General features: G+C 39.9%; 1 protein-coding gene across 1 annotated transcript; it reads left to right on the forward strand.

Annotated features, from left to right (window-relative positions):
• The first annotated feature begins 781 nt into the window (after positions 1-781).
• nfil3-4 (nuclear factor, interleukin 3 regulated, member 4) lies at positions 782-6,707 on the forward strand. Its single transcript, XM_041039509.1, has 3 exons — positions 782-1,022; positions 5,132-5,277; positions 5,381-6,707. The coding sequence occupies exon 3, from the start codon at positions 5,415-5,417 to the stop codon at positions 6,171-6,173; it is 759 nt and encodes a 252-aa protein (XP_040895443.1). The 5' UTR covers positions 782-1,022; positions 5,132-5,277; positions 5,381-5,414; the 3' UTR covers positions 6,174-6,707.
• Positions 6,708-12,497: the final 5,790 nt, after the last annotated feature.

The following is a 12,497-nucleotide window of genomic DNA, read 5'->3' on the forward strand; positions in this document are numbered from 1 at the left end:
CGTAACAAAAACACGTTAATATCCAATTACAAAATTAACTTGTATTTCTGTAATTCGCATCAAGTGGTTCTATAGTGAGCACAGTGTCTTGCAAAAAGCAGATTAATGAGCGGCTATAGAAACTGCAGACATGTAGTCGAAACTTCGACACTGATAAGTGACAAACACTTCTCTTTTTTTTCTGTGAATCTGAGGTGCTGAAGATTTATTTAACACTCACACAGAAACATTTCAGTCACTTCAGTTTACTCCTCTAGTTGTGCTTTACTGAAAATATCTGAAGGGCACAGAACTCGGGTCATATCTTTTGACCTGGATGTCGTGGCTTCGTCTCCAGTACTAGCACTGCCTCTGCTACCAGTACTGCTTCGTTCAAGCTACGTTCAAGTTTTTTTCTGGGAAGAGCCATTACAGTGCCCAGTATGCAAAATGTCCGGCACTGTGTGTGCATATGAAACATATAACTGAATACCACTGAATGCAAAGAATAATATGTCCGCAGTACAGTAACAATAAAACAGTAATATACTGCAAAGATAATAACATATAGCATGGATTTACTCAAAGAATGACTTAAAGTGGCACCAGAGTTTTTTTTTTGTATAGTTTTCAATCATTGTTCAATTTAAGAATACAACACGCAGAATATGTCAGTTTGAAACTGACAGCAGCATCGCACAGGGGAGACCCCTGTGTGGGCAAGCCACTAACACCACAACACTATCAAGATCAAGGGGGCAGTCAGACACTTTTCATGTGACAGCAGAGGTGGACAGCCAGAGTTAAACACAGGAAAACAACACATAAAGAGTGAGAGAAAGCAAAGAAGCAGAGGTGAGAGGGTAGGACTGAAAGCATCAAGACGTTAAGAGCCCCCTTCTGCTGATAAGTCGAACGCATGACGCAGTCTCACAGGAGACTTCAGTTCTCCAAGTTGTATTTCAGTACTGGGTGAGAGCGAGATACCTCTGAATTAGGTCCCTGGCACCTTGGCAGTTCTGCACGAGCTGCAACAGCTGAAGGTAAGGCCTCAAACTCATTTTAACACGTACAGCGGTTTGGACCGCATATGTAACAGCAGATGGACTCAGAGAAAAAAAAAATGGCTGAGGTTAGCGACCAAAGGACAGATCATTTTTCCTATACACTACCATTATCTTCTGCTCTGAGAACTTTAAAAATCTTAAAATATTTTTCATATACTGCCAAAATACAAGAGTAAATACCGATATTCACACTTTTATAGATATTATTATATTAGAACACATTACCTGAAAATGTTATTCTGTTATCTGGCAAGAATTGTTTGAGGAAGAGGAAGTGTTACCACCTTGTAAATATCTGAAAAATTACTTATGAGGACAGGTTCATACATGGTGTGTTTCTTTTGCAACAGAACTTTTCAATAGAACTCGACTTCGTCATATTCAGGAAATGGAAGACCAAAATGTTATTTTGTTACCTGGTAAGAGGGACATTGTACTGAAGTTGTACAGATATGTGAAATCAGTTAGGACGACATTGCGGCACAGCGTGATTCTAATTGACTTTTAGGCAAGTCTGTTTTGAATTACACTGTTTACATTACATTGTTTTGAAACATGAACTCTGATTATCTAAATCCTTGCAGACATTATAGTATATCCAGATGATCCAAAAAGAAGCTCCTAATGCGATATTTTTATGTCATCTTTTGTGTATTTTTAATTTTTTTTTTTTTTTTTTTTTTTGTCATTTTACACAGCGACCAAAAAAGTCAATCGTACCGTAGTAATTCCTCTATAAAGCCGATACTGTTCGGTTTTTGTTTACACTGAGTCAGTGACGTGTTAAACATATCATAATTCTATCCCACATATACATGGGGTGCACGAAATTTTACAAAAACCTTTCAATATGTAAATGTCTAATACAGCACTTAAATCCTAAATAAACATACAAAGACCTAAAGCACTGTTGAACATTTTAAGTAAGTAGTATCTGGCTAGTTGTACCGTACTGCATCCTACAGTTGCTTTGATTCTTTTGGGTGATTCAGTGTGAATTATCAATGAGAAATACACAGTATCATACGTTTGGTCCTGATTGCCCAATATTTATGAAGCCTGAAACTGTAATGGGCTGCAACCACCACATGCCATGAAAAATGATGTGTGGCTGACGTGTTCTATATCGTGCTGGCGACAGCAGCTGCATGTGTTCAAACTGAGAGAAACAAAGGTTTTTGGTCTATGCTCATCGATATATATTCGAATTATTTTACTATTTCGAGTTTCAACCTACTTTAAATTACACAACCCTTCACAGATAAGTTAATATCAAGAGCTTCCAATGCATTGCATCCCATGTGGATGGTTTTAAGTACAAATCCAGAGATTCAAATGTATAAATCACACTGATGCAGGACGTAAACTATAAAAATTACTGGATTTTTGGGCTTTTTAGGGACTCTTGTATGTGCTCTCAATAGTAAAGCGCCATATCTATTTTGTGGCGGTAAAACACAAGACTTTACAAGATACTGTTCATTCACCCCTTGTTCATCAGTTATGCCACAACACTGATGGCTTAGTCCCATCCTAACTGTAAAGACAGAGAGATTATATTTGTTTCCTCTTGTGACAGTACCATACATGCTTTTATTGGACAGCGCTATGAGTTATTAGCGCTGCCCTTCAAGGAATGCGTTAACAGACAATTCAAGCCAAGAGCTGTGCCAAATTCTTTGTTCCCCCGAGAGGGCATAAATTCACTCTAACTTCCCTGATGGCACTTTAGAAAAGAAGTGAACATAGTACACTGAGGTATTGGGCTGACCACATTTTACTCCTATGGGTAGTTATTTTTACAGTGACTGGCAGAGTGCAGAGCAGGACAACAGCAGGTGGTAAGAGTGTGAGAAAACGGATAGACACCAAAAGAAGAAGTTTGAGAGCTCCTTACTAAAAAGCAGGCTGGCTATAATTAGTCAATAAGAAACAGGTGCAAATGTGCAGCAGAGTAGTGAGCAGGCCAGGTCTCAAGAGAGATTGCACTCAGGAACCCTCTCTTCCTTCTTTATTTTCTCTCTCTCTGTCTCCTTGTATGATTACTGCTCTCTCTCTCTCTCTCTCTCTCTCTCTCTCTCTCTCTCTCTCTCTCTCTCTCTCTCTCTCTCTCTCTCTCTCTCTCTCTCTCTCTCTCTTCCTGCTGTTGCTTTTTTGAGTATACAACGCTTGATCTTTGCATCACACACTGGCATGCAGGTGTGCATGTTCTCAGACAGACATACAAACACGTACGGGCTCGCTGGGCACAGGCTAGAATATTTTTAACCTTATGTGTGTTCTCACCACTGCACACAGGGTGCATGGCCTCTTTCAAACTCTTGTTTTGATGCCTCTGGCTCAGTCTGACTGGCATATCAAAATATGACTATAAAGATCAGTGAGTGTGCTGAGAAGATGCTTTAAGTGTGGATGACAAAAATAAAAATGAGTACGTACAGATAAACAGGACTCTGCATGGCAATTTTTGAGGTAATGGACTGCAAAGTTATGGTTTGTGCTAAAGAGAGCGCTCAAGTTCCTAGTGTGAAATCCTGAGTGACAGTTTATTTTGCAGCTCATTCACAAGGTGTCACATTTAGCTGCAAGCACAAGCTATTGTATGATATCTGATTAGAAATTAGCACCTATAAGTGTGAAGGTGTGAGGGAAACATCAGTGACTTAAAAGACATGTGTGAACTCAGTGTGTGCGTGAGTTTGTGCGTGTTTTTGCTTATAATTGCATGTGCAAGGAGGTGCTGTGGTTTTAACACAGTGTTCACCGTTCTTGCACAGCTTCCCATGAAACCACCCACAAACCCACGTGAATGACAGAATTTATTAAAAGCTGCCAGCATTCCTCTCAGTCTGGTTATTCAAATAGCTTCCTGGTTGATTTTACCTTCAGCCTTAAGCAAATGGACAAACCCTTGCTTTTTATGTCTTTTTAACGTAGAGGAATGAAGAGAAGCTAGAAGAAGAGAAGCTAAATGACAAAAGAGATGGAGAAGGGGAAGTGGTGACTGGGTGGACGTTTCAATCAAAGAGGAGGGTGGGGGGAGATAAAGTGAGAAATGCATAGCCTTGTCAGACACAACTGAACAACTGGCTCTTTTTAAATCTGAACGGAGTGCATGACGATGGTGAAAAGCTATCTTTACATGATTTCTGCATGACAACCTTGATTAACCACGTCTCCGCTCAACTGAAACAACTTTCCACACATGGAAAACTTGCGCAAAATGCAGTTCCAGGAAACCAAAATATGCTTCATTCATTTTTGTTTTGCAAAGACAACAACAGTGAGGAAGTTTACGTTCTGACTTCAAGGACAAGTTTATATGTATAGCACAGTATCGTGTATACACAATTCGTAAAAGTGACAACAGCAAACATCTGGCCACATTAATCTGTACGATTCTCTGCACAAAATGCCCAAAGCGAGCTCTCAACAATCCATGGAACAAATCAGTACAGTAGCAATTGTTGGAAAGATCAAATTATATATGATGGCCGCTGCATGACCTCTGTGTTGTAAATAACTGTATATAATAGCACACTGACTCTCAAACACATTAGTCCACATTCTTCTGTCTACTTAATGCTTTCCGTCACATTTTATCATGTGGTCTAGACAGGTAGGAGGTGAGGCTGCAACTGAGTGCACTCTGCACTACTCTCATGTCTCTTCCCCAAAAAACTGAATTATATAATCAGTAATAATGGTTATAAACACAGTTCACAGCTTTGCAAAAGCCTCAACATGTCTGTGCACCAGAGAGGTACAGGAAAACAGCAGACTATATCTATATTTTCTGCTCACACAATACAGTAGTAAGTGTTAGAAATAAGGAAAAAACTGTAAAATGTCATTAATTAAAAAAAAAAAAAAAAAAAGGACTGCAAGGTGTAATCTTATGGGCTCCTCCCTGGGGCCCTTGGTGAGTGTGGGCCACCCTCCATGGCCCCTAACACAGCCTTATTACGTTTTACAATGACATTTAACACCAACTCAGTTGTTGTAGTTTTCCTGTCGTCATGATGAAAAATGTTCTCAATGTGAAAATGACCCATTGTTGACTTTCTTAACTTTGTCTCCAACAGGTGACAGCTGCGGGCTTTCAATAACTGGGAGCAAACTTGCACATGTAACAAGCTGTCAGCAGCTGTCCCACTGACTACGATCAACACTGCATTCAGACATATTGTGGCGCTCTCAGCGAAGAGAAATCAACCCACAGTAAGACAAGGTAAAACACAAATCAGATTAGCCATTACACAAGAAGGAAGTACCTGTATTACTCAGCCTCCAACACAAGACTAAAAACTTAACTCCATTCCTCTTGATTTCAGCTCTTTGTTGGTTGCTACTCACTTTTCATCTACCATGGAGTCCCTGCCTTTACCTCATCATGGAGGCCAAGACAGCCCTGCTTCACAAGTGGAAAATGAGCTAGGCCGTAAGGGACCCCGTCGCAAAAGGGAGTTCATACCTGAAGAGAAGAAGGATGCCCTCTACTGGGAGAAACGTCGTAAGAACAACGAGGCAGCCAAGCGGTCTCGGGAGAAGAGAAGGATGAATGACTATGTGCTGGAGACTCATCTTGTGGCCCTGAAAGAAGAAAATGCCAGGCTTAGTGCTGAATTAATGGCCATCAAGCTCCACTTTGGCCTGGCTCACCCTGCCACGTACACTGCTCACCAGAGTAACCAACTGCAGCACCACATCCACAGCAGCACCCAGCCCATCACTGCCACCAGCACCCACCACCAGTCCCTGCAGAGGGACTACTACTGGGGCGGTAGAGACTCCTCTGTTGTGCCCAGCTACCAGCCTTCTCATCCTCTTTTCATTCCTGCATATGCCCTCCATACCATGAGGGGCTATCCATACTTAAACACATCTAGTTGTAGCAGCTCTGGCCTCGTCACTCCCCTCGTTCTCCCTCGAAATCTCCTGCCCGCCCATTCATCCCATCCCAGAGGTTCCCTACTGAAGCCCATTCCTACGAGAGCCACCTCAGATGAGGAGGGGGAGCAGCAGGTCCCAGGGGTGCTGTCCATGGCATGCTTTGCTCCGCCTGGCAAAATCCCCAGAAAAGGAGACAGAAACTGCTCTCCACCAAGACAGTGCATGTCTGACTGACTGTCCAGTATACAGGGGTGCTTATAGTGGGGAGTGGGGAATAAACAGTTCTCCTCTCTTTACGTCTTGTTAAATATTCCTGGTGCAAACTGAATTCAGAGATGTACTGTTTAAGAACACATGGCGTTTAAACAGCCACACTCTCCGCTTTTTGCGTCACAGCAATCATTGACAGTGGTATGCTGAATGCTGATCATTCACACTACAGCCACATGAAGAACATATTGTGCCAACCAACCCCCCCCCTACCCAAAATGTGTTGTTCCCAACACGCTGTGCTGCCTCACAAAAATAGAGCTTTGTAGCTACTTCAGCTCCTTTCTGTGTGCTTTCCTGAGTCAAAGTTGAGTCGATGCTCAGATGTGGGTTATGAATAAGATAACAGCAGTCACTGATCTCAGCCCACCATTCTCACTTTAGAGAACTGCTAATTATTCAAACACACCAAGCAGCAGAAACATTACTCCAAAAAAAAAAAAATAACATGTTGATAATGAATGTTGATAACAGTGACAAGAAATAGTTGCGTGTAAATTGTTAGTTTGTATTTTGTTGATGGATCAGCATTACTTGGTGCTAATGCATATCTGTTAACCAGCAGTTGTAGTCTTGACCAAATTCATGTGGAATCAACTATTTCTCATCACTTTTTCCTGTAAAGTGAAATGCAATTGAAAACGGGTTACTCCAGGTCAAATCTTTTTAAATTTTAAAAAGATCAACTTGTGGACATTATCTGATTTCACTTGGGACATGGCAAGACTAACGCAGGTTGCAACCTCCCTCCAAATGGAAACAGTGAAGTATGTTGCTGTATTTCTTTGGTTTTCCTGTGTGGGCAGACACAGTCATCTTCCCCCAAGCTGTGGCTACAGTGTATTTGAACCTACCGATATTCTAAGACATTTTGAAACAATATCGTGTTGAATATATTTTACATTTAAAAAAAAAAATTAAAACAATTACATTAAAATGTTGTGAACAAGGTCTTAAGTTATTCTGTTTTTACAGACCCATAACCTTGCACGGCTCAGAAAGGACCAAAAATCCTTCCTTTCCTCCTCCATAGCCCAGAAACAGATGTAAAAATCATCATGTTGTGTGCTCTCCCAACAGATGAGGAGATAAAAGCTGTGTCCGAATACGGAGGCCACTTCCTATAATGCTGTAGCCTTGGGCAAACTGAAGGTTTGTGGGCTTAAGTACTCAAAAAAAATCTGAGTCACCACAGAGCCAAAAAGTAAAATAAAACTACTGCATTAGATTACAGAAACAGTAGATAACATCTTTCTTCCTCCAGTTGGCATCTGTTTCTTTCAGGGTATTTTTGAGTCAGCAGTGCCCCAGCCTGCTGCAGGTTGCTGGCTCTTTGCCCAACAGCTCTGATGGCAACGTTGCTGCCGGCCAGGCAAACAGCCAGTCCTGCTGGCTCAAAGACAAACTCAAAAAAAAAAACTAAAAAAAAAAAAACAGTCAGTGCCAACAGGAACAAGACACCAGCTGAATACTGAGTAAGTGTTTATTATAATACAACACTCTATTTTTTTTTTGTTTATGGACATAAATCCAATAACTTATCAGCTGTTGTGGCTATGATTATTAAACATGGCCGATAAAGTTGATAACAGCTGGTAATTCAAAGTGTCCATTAGCAGATGCTTGCTTGTTTGAAGACAAAGCAAACTTGAGAAATTATCAAATTTTAGCACATATAGCACATTTTTCTCATGAATGAGTACCCAGCTAAAAAAAAAAAAGAAAAGAAAAGAAAAGCATGTACTTTTCACGCTTACATTTCTATTTTTATAGATATTAGGGGAATCTTTAAAAACAAATTGTACACAAAAGCTAGTTATTTGAGCCAGTAAATTATAACTTTTTGTACCATATCAGTCCTACATTATGCCCCTTTAACCTTTTACGCTTTCTCACGCAGTTTTGTGGGTTACAGAAAGTATAACGTACCGCTGGCATGCTAAGGCCAGGGCAGGTTACCTAGCTCGTCTATTGTGTACAAACAGAAAGAGAAAACATTGTGTTGGTTTAATTAAACTGTGTACTTACAAACGTGAAGGAGACAAAACGGCCGAACAGGTCGTGTTGGTCTTTTTCTCCCTCTCTCTCTCTCTCGCTGCATTTTTGGAAAAAGCAGCTGCCGACATACGCTTCGAGAGGAGACGGACGCGCCACCGCCATAAACATAGTTCCGCCATCTTTGTTTCACCTTTGACCTCACCTGGAAATAAACCGGGGGCTGGGTTTGTAACAGGTTGAGAGGACACGTTCACCTCCAGCGTGCTCCAAGCGACTAGTAGAAGTTGTTAGTGCCGCGATAATACATTTTTATGCACTTTCCGCCCTGTTTCTGGCAGAGTACACACTAGATTTGGATGTAAGAGTCAAAATCAAGCTCATACTGGGATATTATATTCTCTTTTACAGTAGTTTTTTTTTTTTTTTGTCACACTAGTTTTGATCAGCTGGTTGATGAATAATGTTTTCCAATCCATATAAATCCCTGTAGTGTCATTCTGCACGTCAAATAGTGTGTAGGTTGCAAGCACCTGCTGTGCTTTGCTGCTGAATAGTGCCAACTTGTTAAACTAAGAGGGGGATCTCTGTCGTGCTTCATCTGTTTGGATATAGTTGTAATCATAGGAAAGGCATCTTTCTATGTAAATATAATCGTTTTTATGTAATTTTCTTCTTATGTCTTAACATTGTTTCAAACCAGCTTTCTGTGACCACCTGATTGTGCAGTCTGTATTACAGCAATTAATAGGAATAATACAATATGCAGCCTAATCATAAAATAGCCTTTCAATGTCTCCAAGAGTAGACGTGGTTGAATGTCTGCTTAGACACAGACTTTGCGTAGTGTATTACCCTGTTTTCTTAGGCAAAGTAAACCTTAGACAATGTGTGAATTTGACTCACTTGTTTTATTTTGCTGCTGTGTGTAGAAATAAAATCACTAGAATGGGACTCTGTAACTCAAGGTTTATTTAAACCCAGCTGAAAGCCCTCTTTACAAAATGTTGACACTTCAGTTCAGACAGGCTCCCTAAGGGAGTGCAATGGGTTTCAAGATCCAGTGCAAGTTTCCTGGCTTTGATGCAAGGAAATGAATCCAGTCTTGATGGTACATTGTCAGTTGTCCTCTATATCCAAACATAGATACAACACATTCACTGCTACACCTGTAAATGGACATTTTGATTGCATTTTGTTTATCTCTTTCATTGTTTTGCAGCCATTACCGTGCCACATTATAAGCTAATGTGGCACCAGTCACCACTGAACCCTGAAACTAATTACTCATAGAGTTCAGAAACCAAAACCAGTCTTTGGTCTATGATTCTAAGTTGCAGATTCAAGCAACGAACGCCATAACATGCAAGTCATTTTGGTTCTAGCAAACTTAAGTCATAATGAGATTAAGGTAAACCCGGAGCTCCCACTGTCATCGAGTTTCATTAGATGTAACAGACAACATTAAAATGAAAAGATTTCCTCAGTGTGGATGGGTTTGAATAGGTTATCAGCCAGTGTAATCAAAAGGAGCGAATTAAAAAACAAAACAGAAACTGCCTTTTTATAATATTGTGTATATGGGTATGTATATATATATCCTAACAAGTGACAGTGGAAAAAACTATTCTTGGTAAGTGTTTGCAGTTTATCAACTGATCTATAAGCAGACCATGTGCTGATGAAAAGAGGTGTGCATATTCTTTGCATGTGAATTGTTTGTTCGGCAGCTGCTAACCACTACGACCACGTTTCGACACCATGGTAACACAGAATGTGTGATTACTACCCACACACACAAACCCTATAGACACACACGCATGCACACACGCTGAGTTACATCATTTCACGTACCCATCAGCGTTCCCATCGTATATCTGTAAATGGCATTGTTAAACCAAAAGTTGACTGTAAGTGTGTTAAAGTGCAAGTCTTCTCTTAACCAAAAATAAGAGATAGTTGAGCACAGGGTTTCAGTGCATTGTGTATTTCACCAATGCAGTTTTTTTTCCAAGTGATCAGAAATAATTAGTAAATGAATAAAATGCAGGGGAGACCCATGTGCATGGTTAATACTGTAATTTCACAGTCTGAAGTTGGTGTCTATTGCTTGGTTGATGACACAGCTTCCAGTGGCATAAATGCATAAGGGGCCACAGTCAACTCTTAACAAGGGCGATGGTGTGTTACTTTGAAGTACAAACTACAAGAAACTAAATCATTCACAGTGATTTCTAGTAAAAAGAGATGCAGTCATTTCCCGGTCAAATTTAATTTATGGTTTAGAGTTTTTGCTAAAGTTACTTGAATGCAAATAGTAGAACTTGGTGTCCATTTCACACCCCATCACTGTATGTTTATCAGTATATGATAAGCAAATAACATATCAAAGTGTGAACACAAAGCTATCTTTAATCTGCCCACAGCATTTCAATTTCGTATCTCGTATTTCGAAGATTGCATAGAAATAAACAATAATAATCCTCAATAGTAAAGTATATGTAAAACCCATAATATCCTCAACTGAATCCTAACAAGTAGTTTCTTCTAAATACTAACCAAAGAAAATCTATTGGCACCCACCCTTTGCATCACTGAATTGTGATCTACATCAAATCAGCTTCCAGGAAAGCCTTTTTCATGTAACCCATATATATATACACTTATATTTTCTTCAATTTCAAAAACATTTTGGACATTTTATAAGCAGTAAAATTAAGGAGCAATAACATTTTTTTTTAGAGGGGTGACACTTTAAGGGTAAATGTGGGTAAATGAGTGGAGAAACATAAATGCAAATGCTTCCATGCAGGTGTAGTGCATGATACAATTGAGCAATCAACATTTATCATTCCCTCTCATATGTATGAGAATGCTGAGCAAGCCCAGGTGACTGATTTTGGATCAAGATGATGAGAAAGAAAAGATCTAAGAGACTCATTACAAAGCCAAACACACACTTGAGAGACCAGGGTCACAAAAACCATGCACAGTGGTCTACAGAGGTGTTGAAAAGAGTGATGCAGCCAGATGAGTCACCATTTTTTCAAGAAGCGGGGGAGTGCAACCGAGAGAATGGTACAGGTGTGAATGATTGACCCCTGTAGTGAGGGGGTCAGGTGGTTCTGTTATGTTGTAGAGAGACAATTTTCTGGTATAGTTTGGCTCATCTTGCCTCCTGAGAAGGAATGAACCTCTGAAAATCAAAGTTACTCACCTGAGTGAAATGTTTCATTCTTTGATGACACATTTCTTGGTGGGTGGGAGCTGTCTTTTCGAGCTGTCACTGAATGGTGTGATGAGCACAATATGACTCATGAGTTATGGCCTTCACAGTGACAAAACACTTACTGGAGATTGGTGACCGAAGTGCAAAACAGACTTTATATTTCCCATGAGGGAAAATACTTTGGAAGAATGATGTTCATCTCCCCAGTACAGTTCCTGATCTGCGTCATCTGAAGCTGTTTTGGAACCTCATGGTGGCCCAACTCCTTACCAACATACATTACATACATACGTTTATGTGTGCTTGTCTTTTAAAGTGGAAAGGGCAGAAATTCATGACCTGTTTGTACAACAGAAAATAGTTTAAAGATCTAATGCTGACATGTTTTAACTCTATGAATATGCACATACTATCAATTTAGTTTAACTAATAAGTTGTACCACTGAAAAGTGTCATGGAGAAAAGTCTATTCTTGGTGAATGTGCACTGCAAGCCTCAAGTTTCCATATCAGATTGGGATACTTTGCATACTGGACCACAACTGTCGTCATAAAATGATCTCTTTAAGGTTAACACATGGAAACTGTTCTCCATCAACAAACTAATGTGACAAGTGAAAACAACCTTATAATGTCAAATTGATAGGCACTGTGAAGTAACAACAACAAAAACCACATTTATGAGTGGTGGTGGTGGATGTTGGGTGGGGGGGTTAGATTTGGATAAATTTAGATTTGGATAAATTTAAGTGCACTGGGTGCTGAACATCTTCCTGTTGCCTGCTCTACTTCCTCCTTGAGGTGTCCCTGAAGTGCGTGCCACTTTTTATCTGTTTTTGACCTGAGCAGTTACCATTTCAAACAGTACAGTATAACTTCTCAATGAATGACACTGAGGCTTAGTTCTATAAGTTACACTGGTTACAATGAATTAAGACATTATAGCTAAATGGAGACATAGAAAGCCTACAACAAACAAACAACACATCGAGGTGTGAATACTTTTATCTTCTCACAAAATTTTATTTACTTTTGTAACTTGTGTTTTGATTGATGCATAGAAAA

This window comes from Toxotes jaculatrix, chromosome 6 (assembly GCF_017976425.1).
Source record: "Toxotes jaculatrix isolate fToxJac2 chromosome 6, fToxJac2.pri, whole genome shotgun sequence".
NCBI lineage: Eukaryota > Metazoa > Chordata > Actinopteri > Toxotidae > Toxotes > Toxotes jaculatrix.